Here is a 14999-nt window from a genome sequence, read left to right on the forward strand (position 1 = left end):
CTACTGCTAATGTTATTACTACTGCTAATGTTATTACTACTGCTAATGTTGCTACTACTGCTAATGTTATTACTACTGCTAATGTTGCTACTACTGCTAATGTTATTACTACTGCTAATGTTGCTACTACTGCTAATGTTGCTACTACTGCTAATGTTATTACTACTGCTAACGTTGCTACTACTGCTAATGTTATTACTACTGCTAATGTTATTACTACTGCTAATGTTATTACTACTGCTAATGTTATTACTACTGCTAATGTTGCTACTACTGCTAATGTTATTACTACTGCTAATGTTGCTACTACTGCTAATGTTATTACTACTGCTAATGTTATTACTACTGCTAATGTTGCTACTACTGCTAATGTTATTACTACTGCTAATGTTGCTACTACTGCTAATGTTATTACTACTGCTAATGTTGCTACTACTGCTAATGTTGCTACTACTGCTAATGTTATTACTACTGCTAATGTTGCTACTACTGCTAATGTTATTACTATTGCTAATGTTATTACTACTGCTAATGTTGCTACTACTGCTAATGTTATTACTACTGCTAATGTTGCTACTAGCAACAACACTACCTGCTGCTACTTACGCTGTCACAACGTAGGCCTGCAACAATTAATCAACTAATCGTGACAAGTTGTATTTTTGTTATGAACAGTATGGCAGAGTCCGTTTTATCTGAATAACAATTATGATCCTCAAAATACATTTCTAGAAGACACATTTCAACCTTTTATTTGCTTAACTTTTTATTAATTTAATAAAATTAATAAAAAATAATTTCAAGTCTGTGGGCCAGGGTACACTACTGCAGTCCATTGTATTTGTTATATATTTATGTATATATATTTGTGTTTTCAGTGGAGTAGACCCACGCCCCCTGTGGGACAGAGTGGAGAAGCTCCAATCTCGTCCGGGCAGTGGCAGCTCCTCGGGGTCCAACTCCAGCTCTCAGCCCTCGGACCGGTTCAGACCGCGCTGTGAGTCCCCCGGTAAAGCAAAGACTAATACTACTACTGCTTCTGCGACTAGTACTACTACTACTATTACTACTACTACTTCTATTACTACTATTACTATTACTGGCCAAACCAACTTGTCAATGCCCGATCTCGTCAGATCTCTGAGCCCTAAGCTGGGATAGGCCTGAATAGCTTTTGAATGAGAGACACTGGGATGCCCGGTGCCACAGGGGGTGGTAGTGGACACTGTTGCGGTGTCTTTGGGCAAGACACTTCATCCACTTTGCCTCAATGCGGCACAATGGATGAGAATTAGCCCATGGCTACAATCCAGTGTGTTTACAGCATGTGTATCCTGCATGTTCATTAGCATTGTCCCCACATAATAATAATAATGATGATAATAATAAGTTGTTTTAGATTTTGTTGTTGTTAATTATAACATTGATAAGATTCATATTAATAATATTCATATGAATAATAACAATAACCACTTGCTATATAAAGTACCATTGTTGTTGAAGGACTGTGAAGTATTTTAATTACTGGAGCTCTGGAAATGTAGTAGTACTACTTTTATTTCAATACCAAAAGAGTGTAACCAGAATCTACAGTAGAGTTGGTAGATGAACATCAAATTCAAATTGTTCATTCATATTTGTTTACTGTGTTTGATTCCAGCGGCATCCAAGTCTGAAGGCTCTCCTCTGCAGCGTCCTGAAAACCTGAAGAAGCCTGAGGAGAAGGGTTCAGCCAGGCCCACAAGACCAGCGGTGAGTGCACGGATATCACCGCCTTAAAAACTACAGTACTTATACACAAATACATGTGAAAACTTTAATCCCGCTGTGTCCCGTGCTGTCGCGGATTCTCTCAGGGGGATGTGGTAAGAAAATCAGACTAACTCAAACTGGTGCATGCGTTTGCACCTCTTCATCTGCATCTGCACCGGCTGCATCTGAACAGTCACTTATCAGTCACTACGTTTAGCACGACGGGAAAACTCCATTTCTGGTCCAGTCCAATTGGAAGAGCTCTAGAATCCATGTAAACACGGGAGCTTCGATTGGGACATCTTTTGTTCTCTGATCATACTCGGAGCTGAATCTAACTGCGTACTCCGATCACGCTAGGAGAAGAACAAGGCTAGAAACAGGCAAATACTGTCAACGGATTATGCACTTTGTAAACAGATCCAGAAGCTTGAGAGTTGAGAGAGGACTGAAATATGAACTGATAAAACTAATCACTTTCAGAACATGTTCCTAGAGGTCTAAACGACAGTATTTTAAGCCAGAAGGTCCTCTGCAAAGAACAAAATATCCTATTATCTAAATCATTGCAGCCTTTGAGATGTGGTCATTGAATTGCAAGTTCGATTGAGATTGTGCTGGTCATTTGCATTTTACATTTGCATTTTACATCAGCAACAATTATGGCCCTTCCACCTTGGACTAGCTTTTCATTCATTTTAGTCTGCTACATTAGGTGGGAGAATAAAAACAACCAGGGCTTCAGTGGGTTTAATGGTGCTGCAGAGATCCAATTACTGGCTGCCTCTGAACGCTGTTGCCGTTTTCTTCTTTGACCTGCAGTGGACGGGCACAAAAGTGGTCTGACCGGTTCCTCTGGAGAAAACAAGAGGATAATCGTCCGAGAGCGTGCTCTTGAGTTATAACGCATGCAAACGTAGTGAATGATGCTGGATCCTTAACGAAACCTACACGCATGTTCAGTATTCATGGGTTTCAGAGTGATGAATAAATGGGCCCGTTTCCATAGCAATTGAAATTCCGATCCAAATCCAATTCGATGTCAAATGTGACTGAAACCTACGAATTCTGATTCCTTAACGTGAGACACAACAGGCAAAACGTTTTGTTTTTGTCTATGTTCTCTCTCGACATATGAGCTTTCACCAGGAAACGACATCGTCCAATCCGCACCCAAAGATATTTTATGACTTAGTTTTCATTTAATCCACTTGTATCTGTAGTTATCAGGGACATTGTAACTTCAAAGGCCCTTTTCACCAAATGCAGTTTTCTCCCACAGACATAAAGATCAGCCCTTAAAGTAGCACCCGCAACTTGAATACTAAAAATGTTCTGTAAGATCTAGGTTACTCAAATACAAAATAAGATTTCCTAAAACTCCTTTGTTATGTGCAATTTTAGCCATTTCACACACAATGTCCCATTTATATATGAAAACATACAATATATGTTTTTCCTAAATGTAAGATTTTTTCCTATTCAGCTGCAATGTATCTTTATCGAGGCGACCTGCAAACGTATAAAATCACACTATTGCTTATAGTTTGTAGGTTTCTTTTTGTTGTCCATATGGGTCACATGTTGTGGCAGTTTAAGGGTTAACCCTGCAGTTTCCTGAAGCACTTTTGAATGCCTCATGTTTCATTGCCTTCTCTGCTTATCTCCTTGTTCCTTGCCCTTTTCCCAATTGTTTATGCTGTAGCTCCTTGTCCTATTACCTGCTTCCTCTCCTCCTCTCCTGCCTCCTTCCCTGTCCCCTAGCTCCTTATCTCCTCTGCCCTTCAGCTTGTGTTTTGTTTTCCTCTCCTGACTTGCTCGTGTCAACGTTAAATCTTGTTCCACAAAAGAACACTAGAGGCCTGTGACTAAAATCTACACCTAGCTCTTTGTTTTGAAGGTTTTGACAAAGGTTGCTACTAACAACTACTACAATATTCGAACCTCTTAGCAATGTTTTTTTTTATTAGTCAACTAGTTAAACCAAAAAAATTAAGTTTGGTGACTGAACGGTTCTGAATGGAGAATATTTACAAAGCGTTTTCATTTAGATTTAATTGCAAGGTTTGCGTTTCAGTCTGTATAGTCCAGATAACTGTTTACATTATTCAAATTTGACCTTTTTTTTATTTTTATAATCAACTAGTCACGATTAGTCAATTGATCATTTTCTAACTGTGATGCAATTATTACAACAATCGTTTCATAATCAAGCAGCTCTACCAAAAATTATCTTTATTTTTATTTTTTAATTTTATTCCAATATTCCCTCCTCCCGTGTATCCTAGACTTTGTGAAACTTTACTGCTCCACAAGGGAAATTACTTGGACACAGTTGCTCACAAATCCCAATAGAAATACACAAACTTATTATCTTTGGGATTTGCTCCAGAAATGTTCAGATCTGTATAGTCTAGATTGGCTGTATTTTTCAAACTGCCAACTTTTTCAGGACCTGACGGCGTTGGCAAAGGAGCTGCGAGCCGTAGACGACCGGCCTCCTCACAAAGTCACAGATTACTCCTCCTCCAGTGAAGACTCGGGCACCACCGATGAAGAGGAGGAGGAGGAAGTGGAGCAGGAGCCAGGAGACGAGTCCACATCCGGGAACGAGGACTCACGGCTGGGGTGAGTCACATGCAAGAAATGGCACTGGAATAGGGATGTCAGGAGATCAATCGTTAGTGTTACATTATTATCAGTAGTAATAATAATATGTTCTTGTCTCTATTATAATGTCTGAGATCACTATTCTTTCAGGTCAGGTTTATGAAAACAAACTAAATGATAAAGTAAAGTTGATGGGACAGACAGATAAAACACATTTAAGTTTACTTGTTGTATTCAGTTGAAATAATGTAATTTTTTGCTTCTTAAACTGTCACAATTATTATTTTATAGTTCTTATTTTGTGACCGTATTAGATGGAAAACAAATAATAAAAATGGTAATCTTGACATCCCTGGTCTTGGGCTAAGGCTTCTGCTGCTGCTGCTGCTGCTGCTGCTGCTGCTTTTGGGAAGGAGCTGAGGATCTTAAACTGTTCACTCACATTAACTTGACAGCCGGTTTGATACACAATTTATCACATGCAATTCTAAATCTCAGTTTGAATAGTCACCTTTCCCCCCCCAAATGTAACTGTTAGTTCCTTTTATTCTTTTAATCATGCATATACTAATTACCAGAGAAAGTACCGGCAGACCAAGTAGCGATGAACTGCAGGAGCCCCTGACACGTCACATTCCGTGGACCGCCGCAGTTCGTCACTACCAGTGTGTTTGATCTTAAACTCTGTGCGATGAGTGTCACTGGCCGCTGTGTGTCGAGCCCATAATGCCTCATCTTGCTCCTCATCACGTTCAAAACAAAGAAAAAACTGCTCCTCTGAATGAGACTATAATAACGGGTTGTAATCCATCACCGCCGCTGCAAGTCCTATTATATTGACCGTAACTAGAGCAACTAGAGCAACATTATAACAGAAGAGTAATGAATTTTGTCTTACGCTAGCTGTTTTTATTTTATTTTATCTTTATTTCTATTTCTCCCCTCCATTCCTCATTAAGAAATGAGATGTTCTGTCTATAGGAGGTTTTGTTTATAAGAGTTTTGTTTATAAGAGTTCTATTAAGAGTGTTTTTTAAACTTCCTATAAGTTATCTGTCCTTTTCCTCTGTATCTACCTGTGTTGCAATAATTAAATTTCCCCATGTGTGGACAGTAAAGGAATATCTTATCTTATCTTGATATGTTAAACTGATAAAAAATATATGCTGTTCTGCTTAAATGTTGCCATTTCCAACCCTGTAGTTCTGTTTCTGATCAGACCCTTCAGTCCGGTTAAATGTAGTAAAACATTTACATTTCAGTCTTAAAGCTTGTTGCTGCATCCGTTTTCTTGTTTGTTTGCTTGGCTGGTGCATGGCGTGTGCATGTTTAACCCTTTACACCCTGTGGTCTCAGACTGTCTCGTGGATTGTTCAGGCGCGTGAGTAACGGAGAGAACAACTCTGCTAAAACAATGTTAGCCGAGGATTCGGAGACCGAGGCGTCCACCCAGAGTAAAGACGGCACGCTCGTCATACGCCCGGTAAGATGACTACTTTTAATACTTCAACTGCAGAAGTTTGTTTGTGTAGAACCAGTTTCATGTTTGATATGTATATTCATTGCAGAAGAAATCTAGTATCTTCTTCGGTCTGTTTTTTCATAACTTAAAAATCTGAGTAGTTTTTCTCCTGCATTAGATCTCGTTTAATCCAAAGACTAAGGACCTAAACGTGGGCCTGAACACGGGACACTTAACACCGACTCAAACGGGTCTAATGCTGCATTCATGTGGTCCTCTGGAACTCTTGGAGAGTTGTTAAAAAATGAAACACTTGCATGGAAAAAGTCGGAAACAGAACTGTGGAATTTGTCCTGGGTTCGATTCCTGGGCAGCGTGTGGAGTTTGCATGTTCTCCACATGTTTGCGTAGGTTTCCACTACCACTAAAACATGTACAATAGGCTCCTCCCCTCTGGGGCCAAGACTTCCCTAAAAAGAGATGCTACATCTCAGTGGGACTTTGCTGTTTAAATAAAGGTCAACAAATTTATTTTTAAAAGCTGCTGCCTCAAACAATAAAAGCAGATGAATCCAAACTAGTCCATCATCCTGGAAACCGGAGCCCCGAGGACCACATTAATGCAGCATTAAACAGCGATGCATTTGGAAGAAAATTAGGTTTGCTATTTGTACAAAATATTTCAGATTCAGGTTTTCTTGACTTCCACCCTCCACCTCCAGTTTGTGTTTGTCATTTTAAACCTGTTTTTATACAAACATGTTTTATCTCATAATGAGATTTTCCAGCTCGATGGCGCCTCCCTCTGTCCCCTCTCCTCCATCACACATCTCTTCCCCAGGGTCTGACCCAGGGACTGAACCAGGAACTGAACCAGGGACTAAAACCCTCTCCATCACTCCCTGTCCTCCTCAGAGCCCTCAGAGCCTAAAGCGCCCCCCAGCCTCGGCTCCTCCGTCTGGGCCGGCTCCTCCGCCTCCGGCTCCTCTCCTGGACAAACATAGTCTTCACCTACCGGACCTGATCCAGCAGAGCCACGCCTCCCCCTCCCCAGGCGCTTCCTTCCCTCACCCGTCACTCCTCACCCCCTCCCTCTCCCAGCTCTCCCCCCTCGACAGACTGCTCATGGAGGTATGTCCCCCCCACACAGAGGAGCACAGACCAACACTCAGTTTTCTCTTTAATCTCAATATTAAATTCTGAACCAGTTGGATTCAAACCGTTCAAGTTTGTTAGTCTACATAGAAATATGAACTATTCTAATAAATGTATTTCATTGACCTTTTCTGCGTGTCTCCATGGAGATATTATTGCTTTGCCCGGAATGTTCGACAATATGGCATTATACTTGCATTTATTATCATTGATACATTATTTAAATTACAAGTGTTTGTTATTGCTCAAAACCACCTTGAAAAACAATGTGACTTGGTGTCTCCAGCCTGTCCAAGGAGGTTTAATGCCACACTGTGGAACACCACAAGCAAAGCAATAACATCTCTATGGAAACAAAGCCCTGCCTCAAGAAGCAGGTTTTTAGAAAACTCTGTTCAAAAGAAAACAGTTTGGCTGATCATTTCAAAGAGGTGAACCATCTCCACAGCAACAGACTCCGTGTTAGAGTAGAGTAGAGTAGGGCTGATAAAAACACCACAAATGTCTTAGAAGAATTAAACCCGTTTGAGAGTGAAGTCTGTTCCTGAAAGAGAACTCCGGTTGGAACTCACAACCATGACTTATGCACTAAAATGTGCACTTTGATTGTTTTTAATCTCTTTTATACAATGGGTCAACCTGGACAAAACCCCAAAAATATTTTACAAAAAGTAAAAAACTGTAACCCAATCTCCTGATGTCTTGGTCTGCACATCCTCTGTCCATCTCCTCTCTCCTCTTTCTCCCTTCATGGTTTCATTAACTCCCCTCCGCTAACCCTCTGTGGGCTCCACTAAACCCTTTGTGCTTTTAGGTGGTGGAAACAGATCTTAACTCCTCTAATCTATTTCAATGTGTTTCTTGTTCCTAAAGGGCTTTTTTCTTCCTTGTTTGAATCATATTTGCACACTTAAACTTCAATCAGAGGCGTTTGAATGATGACAACTTTTTATGAAAATGGCAATTTGCAGCAAATCTTTTCTGAATTTCAAACCAGAACTTAATCAATGTTAAAAAAATAATGTATAGTGTTCAGTTAAAAGGGAACTAAATGAATATATATTTATTCAAAAATATGAAAAAATCTCATGCCATTGATCCAAAGTAAATGATATAGTCATACTGTGTCTATGGAGACGAGCAGATGACGAATCCTCCACTAGGAAAGCTGAATTAAGCTTGAGTGCACTGTCCATTTTCATAGGGTTTTGTCAAATAAAATGCCTCTTTAACATTTCCAATAATAAAAGTTTGGTGATTTTTTTTTTTTTAATTAATGTTTTGCTCTAACTTTCAGTTCTAAACCTCAACTTGACTTGGTTTTGTCCCTTTTGGATGAATCTGCTGCTTTGCTCTTCCAGTTTTAACTCGCTTGAACTTCTGTCTAATCCAGCAGTTTAAAATGCATATGACAGGGTCTTATGACTGTTTGGTGGGATAGAATCTGTGGTAAATCATAGTTTACCAAATAAACAGTCAAGGCCATTTGTGAAGAAAAATGTCCCAAAAAAGTTCAAATAATTTTTTTAAACGTGTATATATTATATAAACTCTGAATGCTAATCCTTAGAGACATTCATTTAACGTTTCCATTTCTTTAGCCTAACGGAGTATTGTGGACTGTTAGTGGTTAACTACTCAGATCCACTGTATGTGATGATTATAAGTGCTGTAATATGTCACTTAATCTCGTATGTGATGTTTGAAGTAGAAATGATCCGTTCGAACGGTGTAAAGAGCATTTATACAAGTCAAAGGAAGTGTCACTCACAATATAAGATGCAGTGCAATATAATATCTGTGTACTGTGTTGTACTCTGTACTGAGCATGGATTGGAATAAAAGTTAAATGATTGAAATAAACTTTCATATGCACTTTAACATTTCTAATAATAAATGGATGGACCTGCTGCTTTGCTTTTCCGATTTCAACCTGATGACACTGTCTAGTGCAGCAGCTTTAACACTCTTATTTAATTACTAATGTTTTAATTTTTGTCTTTTGTGTAGTCTCAGTCTGAGAACAGCTCCATGTCCAAACACAAATCCTCCTCGTCTTTCACTCCGTTCATCGACCCACGGCTTCTGCAGATCTCCCCCTCCAGCGCCAGCTCCCTCAACAACATGGGTACGCATGATAATACACTCAATGAGTATCATTCTGTCCAAGCTGTTTAGACCTCGACAAACATGTTCTCAAATGCATGATATTCTTGGATTAGTTTAAGGTTCAGATTCCAGTATCCTCCCAAATGTTTATGAATGAGTGACAGGTGGATTCAACCAATCACAGTCGAGTGTGAAGATGGAGCTAGCTTATGTACTTAAATTCAGAAAATATCAAAATTCCGACTTGAATGCTAAGAAAATTGACATAATATACTTGGCATTTCTGCCTCCAATCACGTTCATTGCAATTGCCTTTACCCTTTTACTATATTTAACACGCTATGGATGAATACAGGCCGCTTGATAATGTGAACAAACCGTGTAAACTATTATTTGGGTCATGCTTAAAATCTATTACGACAATGATCCTGCTGAGGAAGAATACAGACCGGAGATCAGAGAAGCTTTGAAAGAGCATCCATATTATTCACAACAGAATTTATTTAATATTCAAATGCACAGTTTTTGTAATGCATTGGTGTAGAGCTGGCAGATCTATCAATAAATATTGTCTATAATAACTATTAAAATGGCTGTCCCCTCTCTCTCCTCTACTCCTCAGTGGCGTTCGGGGCCGACGGTCGCCTGGTGGAGCAGCTCCGAGCCGACCCGTCCCGCAAAGGCTCCGTCGTCAACGTGAACCCGGTGAACACGCGCCCCCCCAGCGACACGCCCGAGATCAGGAAGTACAAGAAGAGGTTCAACTCGGAGATCCTCTGCGCTGCGCTGTGGGGTAGGTCTCCTCAGTTAGGGCTGCAGCGATCAATAAAATATAATCATAGTATTTTGATCGCCGTTATCATTATAGTATGTTATAGTATACGGCTATTACCACTCCAAAACACAAACAATGCATTTTAGTGGCCGTATTAAATCAAAATGTCTAAAGATCGTAAACCATTTCCTCTGTTCCTTCTGTGTCGCTCCTGCTCCTCCCCCTCTCCCTGTTGCATCATATCCTTGTCAAAATGTGAGAAATCAAATTAACTCAGATCGGAACTTTAAATAATGATCAGATTTTCGGTGTGCACGTAAACGTAGACGGTGATATTTGGCTTCCCCTCAGGCGTGAACCTGCTGGTGGGCACAGAGTCCGGTCTGATGCTGCTGGACCGGAGTGGACAGGGAAAAGTCTATCCTCTGATAAACAGAAGGCGTATTCAGCAGATGGACGTGTTGGAGGGACTCAACGTCTTAGTCACCATTTCAGGTAAAAGTCTAAACTATTTTCTTCATAAACGTCATAAAAAGAAAAAACAGTTCAGGACCTTTCAAGGCCCCATTACAGCACTTATCTGTAAGAAAGGGTTCGATTCAGCAAAGAAATCTGCAAAAACTTGATGCTTTTAATGACCATTTTTAAAATTCCCTAAATTCCCGAGCTTAAGTTTCTATGGGAAGTTTTCTAAATTCTAAAATATTCTTAAAAAAACAGACATTTTCCGCCCTTTTGGAACACTATTGTGCAGGTTTGGTGGCTGAAGCCTGGCAACCCTTGTAACACTGCACCAGCGTTACTTCCTGATTTGTGGTCAATATAATAAACGATCTATAATTCGATGCAGACAGCAGAGAGCGGTCTCCTTTTCATCATAAGAGCTGCTTTTACATTATATCTGTTCTGGGTAAAAAGTGCAGGTTTATATTGCATGTAACTTCCTTTTATTGTTGTCCATTTTCTCTTTTAGGTAAAAAGAACAAGCTGCGAGTGTACTACCTGTCGTGGCTGAGGAATAAAATCCTCCACAACGACCCTGAGGTGGAGAAGAAGCAGGGCTGGGTGAACGTGGGCGACCTCGAGGGCTGTGTCCACTACAAAGTTGGTCAGTACAATTTTATATTTGATTTTATTTCAGAATCTAGAAGTTAATTTATTGGACTGTGCTAAATGTATGTGGTTTTGTTGAATTCCAGTGAAGTACGAGAGGATTAAGTTCTTAGTTTTGGCTCTGAAGAACGCTGTCGAGGTCTACGCCTGGGCCCCAAAACCCTACCACAAATTTATGGCTTTCAAGGTGAATTCTGCTCCTTCTGGCTCTAAATTGTTACCACCAATGTTGCTCCAACTTTTAATTTTCCTAAAACGTTCCACAATTCACCACAAATTTACCTATAATAATAATAATAATAATAATAATAATAATTTAAAACACAAAAGGTTCTGCTTTTCTGGCTCTACTCTAACCTTCCCTTCTCTCCTCAGTCGTTCGGAGACTTGGTCCATAAACCTCTTCTGGTTGACCTCACGGTGGAAGAGGGTCAGAGGTTAAAGGTCATTTATGGGTCTGTTTCTGGATTTCATGCTGTTGATGTGGACTCGGGAGCCGTGTACGACATCTACCTTCCCACGCACGTAAGTACCAACAATCAGAAGACTTACCAACCAAAGCCTGTTTGCTGCAATGTCCTGTCCCAGTCTCATCCTGGTTCACTCCATACTATCCTGTCTAATAGGATAGTATACGGGCCAAAACATCCTTTAAAAACACAACACATCTGACTCTTTTCTGTGCAGATCCAGACGAGTATCCAGTGCCACGCGATCATCATCCTCCCAAACACTGACGGCATCGAGCTTCTGGTGTGTTACGAGGACGAGGGCGTTTACGTGAACACCTACGGTCGCATCACCAAAGACGTGGTGCTGCAGTGGGGGGAGATGCCCACCTCTGTCGGTACGGAAATAAATACATGAATACTACATTGTGCTACTAGTACTGCTGCTACTGTTACTACTTGGTGCCTTGAGCAGAGCTCTGTCCTTCGGGGACTCAGAGGTATTCTACTGATGTAACTAAGACACTTTAAAGGCATAAATTAGATAAAGGTTGAAATATGGTGATTGAAGGCTTTTGATTTAATATTGTCCGATATATAAAAAGGTCTTTTTGTTTGTGTTCATTTTAGAGTCTGAATAGTCTAGATAACTGTTACGATTATCATAATACAATTGCAATTACTTTTTTTTTATAGTAAACACTATAAGAACACTGCAATTTTATTAAATTATGTTTGATCAAGATGCACAAAGTGTGTCACAATATAATGCCATACTTATTTTGAGTACAGCTACTTAACTATATTTTATTACTTATCAGTTTATGTGTGTGTTTGTAGCCTACATTAGGTCGAACCAAATCATGGGCTGGGGAGAGAAGGCCATCGAGATCCGCTCTGTGGAGACGGGACACCTGGACGGAGTCTTTATGCACAAGAGAGCGCAGAGACTCAAGTTCCTGTGTGAGAGGAACGATAAGGTAAGAAGCCTGGTTTTCTCCTGGGTTAGACCTTAGTTTAGGCCTTGGTTTAGACCTTGTGTCAGTCTTGGGCCTTGTTTCATTTATGGAACACTCGCTGACCTGAATTGAGTCCTAGTTTAGTCCTGCTTCAGGTCTTGTTAATAGTCAAAGATAAATCCCTGATTTAGACCTGGGTTATTCTTGGTTATTTAGCAGTTTTTTGGTCCTGGTTTTATTCTGCAAGGGAATTGCTTTGCTCCTTCTCATTCTAAAAGTAAAATATAAACTTTTCATTTGTTTTCCAGGTGTTTTTTGCGTCGGTGCGTCAGGGCGGGGCCAGCCAGGTTTACTTCATGACACTGGGCCGCACCTCTCTGATGAGCTGGTAACATCCTAGATCTCAACCAGAACTGAACCCGGACTAAAACCAGGACTTACACCCGGACTGGGACAAGCGCCTTGGACTTTACAGCGGAGCGCTCGTGGATGAGGGGGATGTATAGCGCCCCCTCTGGCCCTGCTCTGTCTGCACACAGGGCTAATCTTTGTGTCATAGTAAAAACTCGGTGTTGTCGTGAAGAGCAGTGAGCGAGTGGAAGAATATAACAGGACTTTTACTTTGAAAGGATGGCGCTCGACTCACTGCTTCCTGTTCAGGTAGAATTTGCTTGTTTTAAAATGCTAACACTGAGCCTGGTTAGTGTCACATCTTTACTTTTAGATTCTATACAGAGAAACAATGCCTGGAATCGCTTCTTAGAGTTATGAATTCCTCTAGTGCTTGTCATAAAATTGTTTGAAATATTTTAAACCAAAACATTCCTGATTATTGAGCACATTTCTTTTAAAACACGGACCCATTTTTGCTGCTCCTGGATCAGGAAAAGGAAAATCTACTCGTTATCTCCTCATGGGCGGGGCAAAATGAGGTTTAGACCTCTACAAACATGTTCTGAAAAGCATGGGAATCTTGTAGCAGTTCAGATTTCTGCTTTTTCAGTCTTCTCTCAAATGTTTTCCTGGACCTGAACTTTTGAAATACTTCAGTAATTGAGTAGCCCCGTTTTCAAAAGAAGCCCTAGACCGACTTTCTCTATAGAATGCAATGGAAAGGTTTGATGCTAACCAGACTAGCTAACACTATTCCGCTACACGCTATCAGTCAAAACTCTGCCACTTCCTGCCTTTTCAAGTCGAGGTGTAGGGACCTTTTTCTGAGCAAACCCGTAAACGACAGGGTAACACCGGGAACACGCTTTTAAACCCTCCTTATTGCACCTCTTTGCCTCAAAAATACTGAAATAAATCTGTTTTCCAATGCACTGTTGTGAATGCTGCACACGACCTCCGGGACGCACCCTTAGGAGAAATAATAATCCAATAAAATATTAACCAATATTTATCATGTTTTGGACGATGTTATAATAATTGAAGAAAACAAAAAGTGGAATTTTACTGTGAAATTTGTAGCGCAGAGCCGTTAAAGTAGCATGGTTTTTGAGGGAGAATCGTGCATGCAGTAGAACGATCATGGCTTGAAAATGTTTGAAAAATAAATACAGGGCGACTTCACACAACTTACAGCAATTCACAATAAAAGACCGGTGCTATTCATACACAAATGAATGGACTCTAATGGACCTGTTTATTGGAGTTAAATACTTTTACTTTATGAACTCCTCTTCAATATCCTTTCCTTTTTGTTTTTTGCTCTTGAGGTCCGTGCCTTCTCTGTTTTAGCTGCCATCAATTGTAACCTAAACTTTTATTGTGAAGGTGTACCTACCTATTAAACCTACCTACCTAACTTCCTACTGCTCTTTTTTTTTTTTTGAAGGCCAAATCTACTGGACAGTGTTACCAAATCGCATATTTTTAAAACTCCTCAACAAGGCTTCGTTTTTAGATTTTTACAACCCTCTGATAAGATGCGTGGCTGCAGTTGTTTTTTATGACTCCACATTTTGTTGTTTACAGTTTTGTGCACCGAAATTTGAATATTTATGGTTTAATTTAGAGCTCCTGTTTTTGTACTTTTTTTTTGTACTGTATCATTTTAAAGTTTTTCCGTTGCAAACAGGAAACAGCTCTCGACCCCTTCTGTGTGTTCTGTGGGAATTACTGTATTTTCCTCAAAGTCTTTTTTCCATTGAATAAAATCTTAAATAATTTAATCTGTGTACTCGTCATTTCTAGATTTCAAACCTTAAACTAAATAATTCCCTATTTGATTAATAGGATATTTGGTTCTCTCTAATGCTATTTAATGTTTTGAGAACTATTCATCTTGTTTGTATATATATATATATGTATATATATATATATATATATATATATATATATATATATATATATATATATATATATATATATATATATATATATATATATATATATATATATATATATATAAATGTCCATTCTCGCTGTCACCGGTAGAGGTCAGTCATCTATACCAGGTGGCGCAGACTATTGTAAAGCTAACGTGGCTAACTGCTCAATCTGTATGCAATCCATATATAAAGTAGAGTTTGAAATTGAAAATCCCGCCCTTTTTTTCTCCTGCCAAACGTCCTGTTTTAGGGAGTTTCTGTCTTTTTGATAAAATGACA

The 14999-nt window shown here is 39.6% G+C and overlaps 1 protein-coding gene across 8 annotated transcripts in view; it reads left to right on the plus strand.

The window, feature by feature from the left end:
• Positions 1–14561, plus strand: part of LOC140361154 (mitogen-activated protein kinase kinase kinase kinase 4-like) — a 35598-nt gene extending 21037 nt beyond the window's left edge. For 2 of the 8 annotated variants that reach the window (XM_072447121.1, XM_072447416.1), the window contains 14 exons: positions 879–1009; positions 1661–1752; positions 4205–4380; positions 5740–5845; positions 6740–6955; positions 8990–9107; positions 9711–9881; positions 10215–10358; positions 10837–10971; positions 11063–11163; positions 11352–11501; positions 11664–11823; positions 12266–12405; positions 12693–14561. In XM_072447121.1, coding sequence (XP_072303222.1) covers positions 879–1009; positions 1661–1752; positions 4205–4380; positions 5740–5845; positions 6740–6955; positions 8990–9107; positions 9711–9881; positions 10215–10358; positions 10837–10971; positions 11063–11163; positions 11352–11501; positions 11664–11823; positions 12266–12405; positions 12693–12776 — 1924 coding nt within the window. In that variant the 3' untranslated portion in view covers positions 12777–14561. Of the gene's footprint in view, positions 1–878; positions 1010–1660; positions 1753–4204; positions 4381–5718; positions 5846–6739; positions 6956–8989; positions 9108–9710; positions 9882–10214; positions 10359–10836; positions 10972–11062; positions 11164–11351; positions 11502–11663; positions 11824–12265; positions 12406–12692 lie in introns of all 8 variants that reach the window. The other 6 variants (XM_072447015.1, XM_072447258.1, XM_072446856.1 and 3 more) reach the window with 5 other exon arrangements.
• Positions 14562–14999: the final 438 nt, after the last annotated feature.

Source organism: Eucyclogobius newberryi, unplaced genomic scaffold (assembly GCF_026437365.1).
Source record: "Eucyclogobius newberryi isolate DKJ021-1_F unplaced genomic scaffold, fEucNew1.0.hap1 SCAF_1, whole genome shotgun sequence".
Lineage (NCBI taxonomy): Eukaryota > Metazoa > Chordata > Actinopteri > Gobiiformes > Gobiidae > Eucyclogobius > Eucyclogobius newberryi.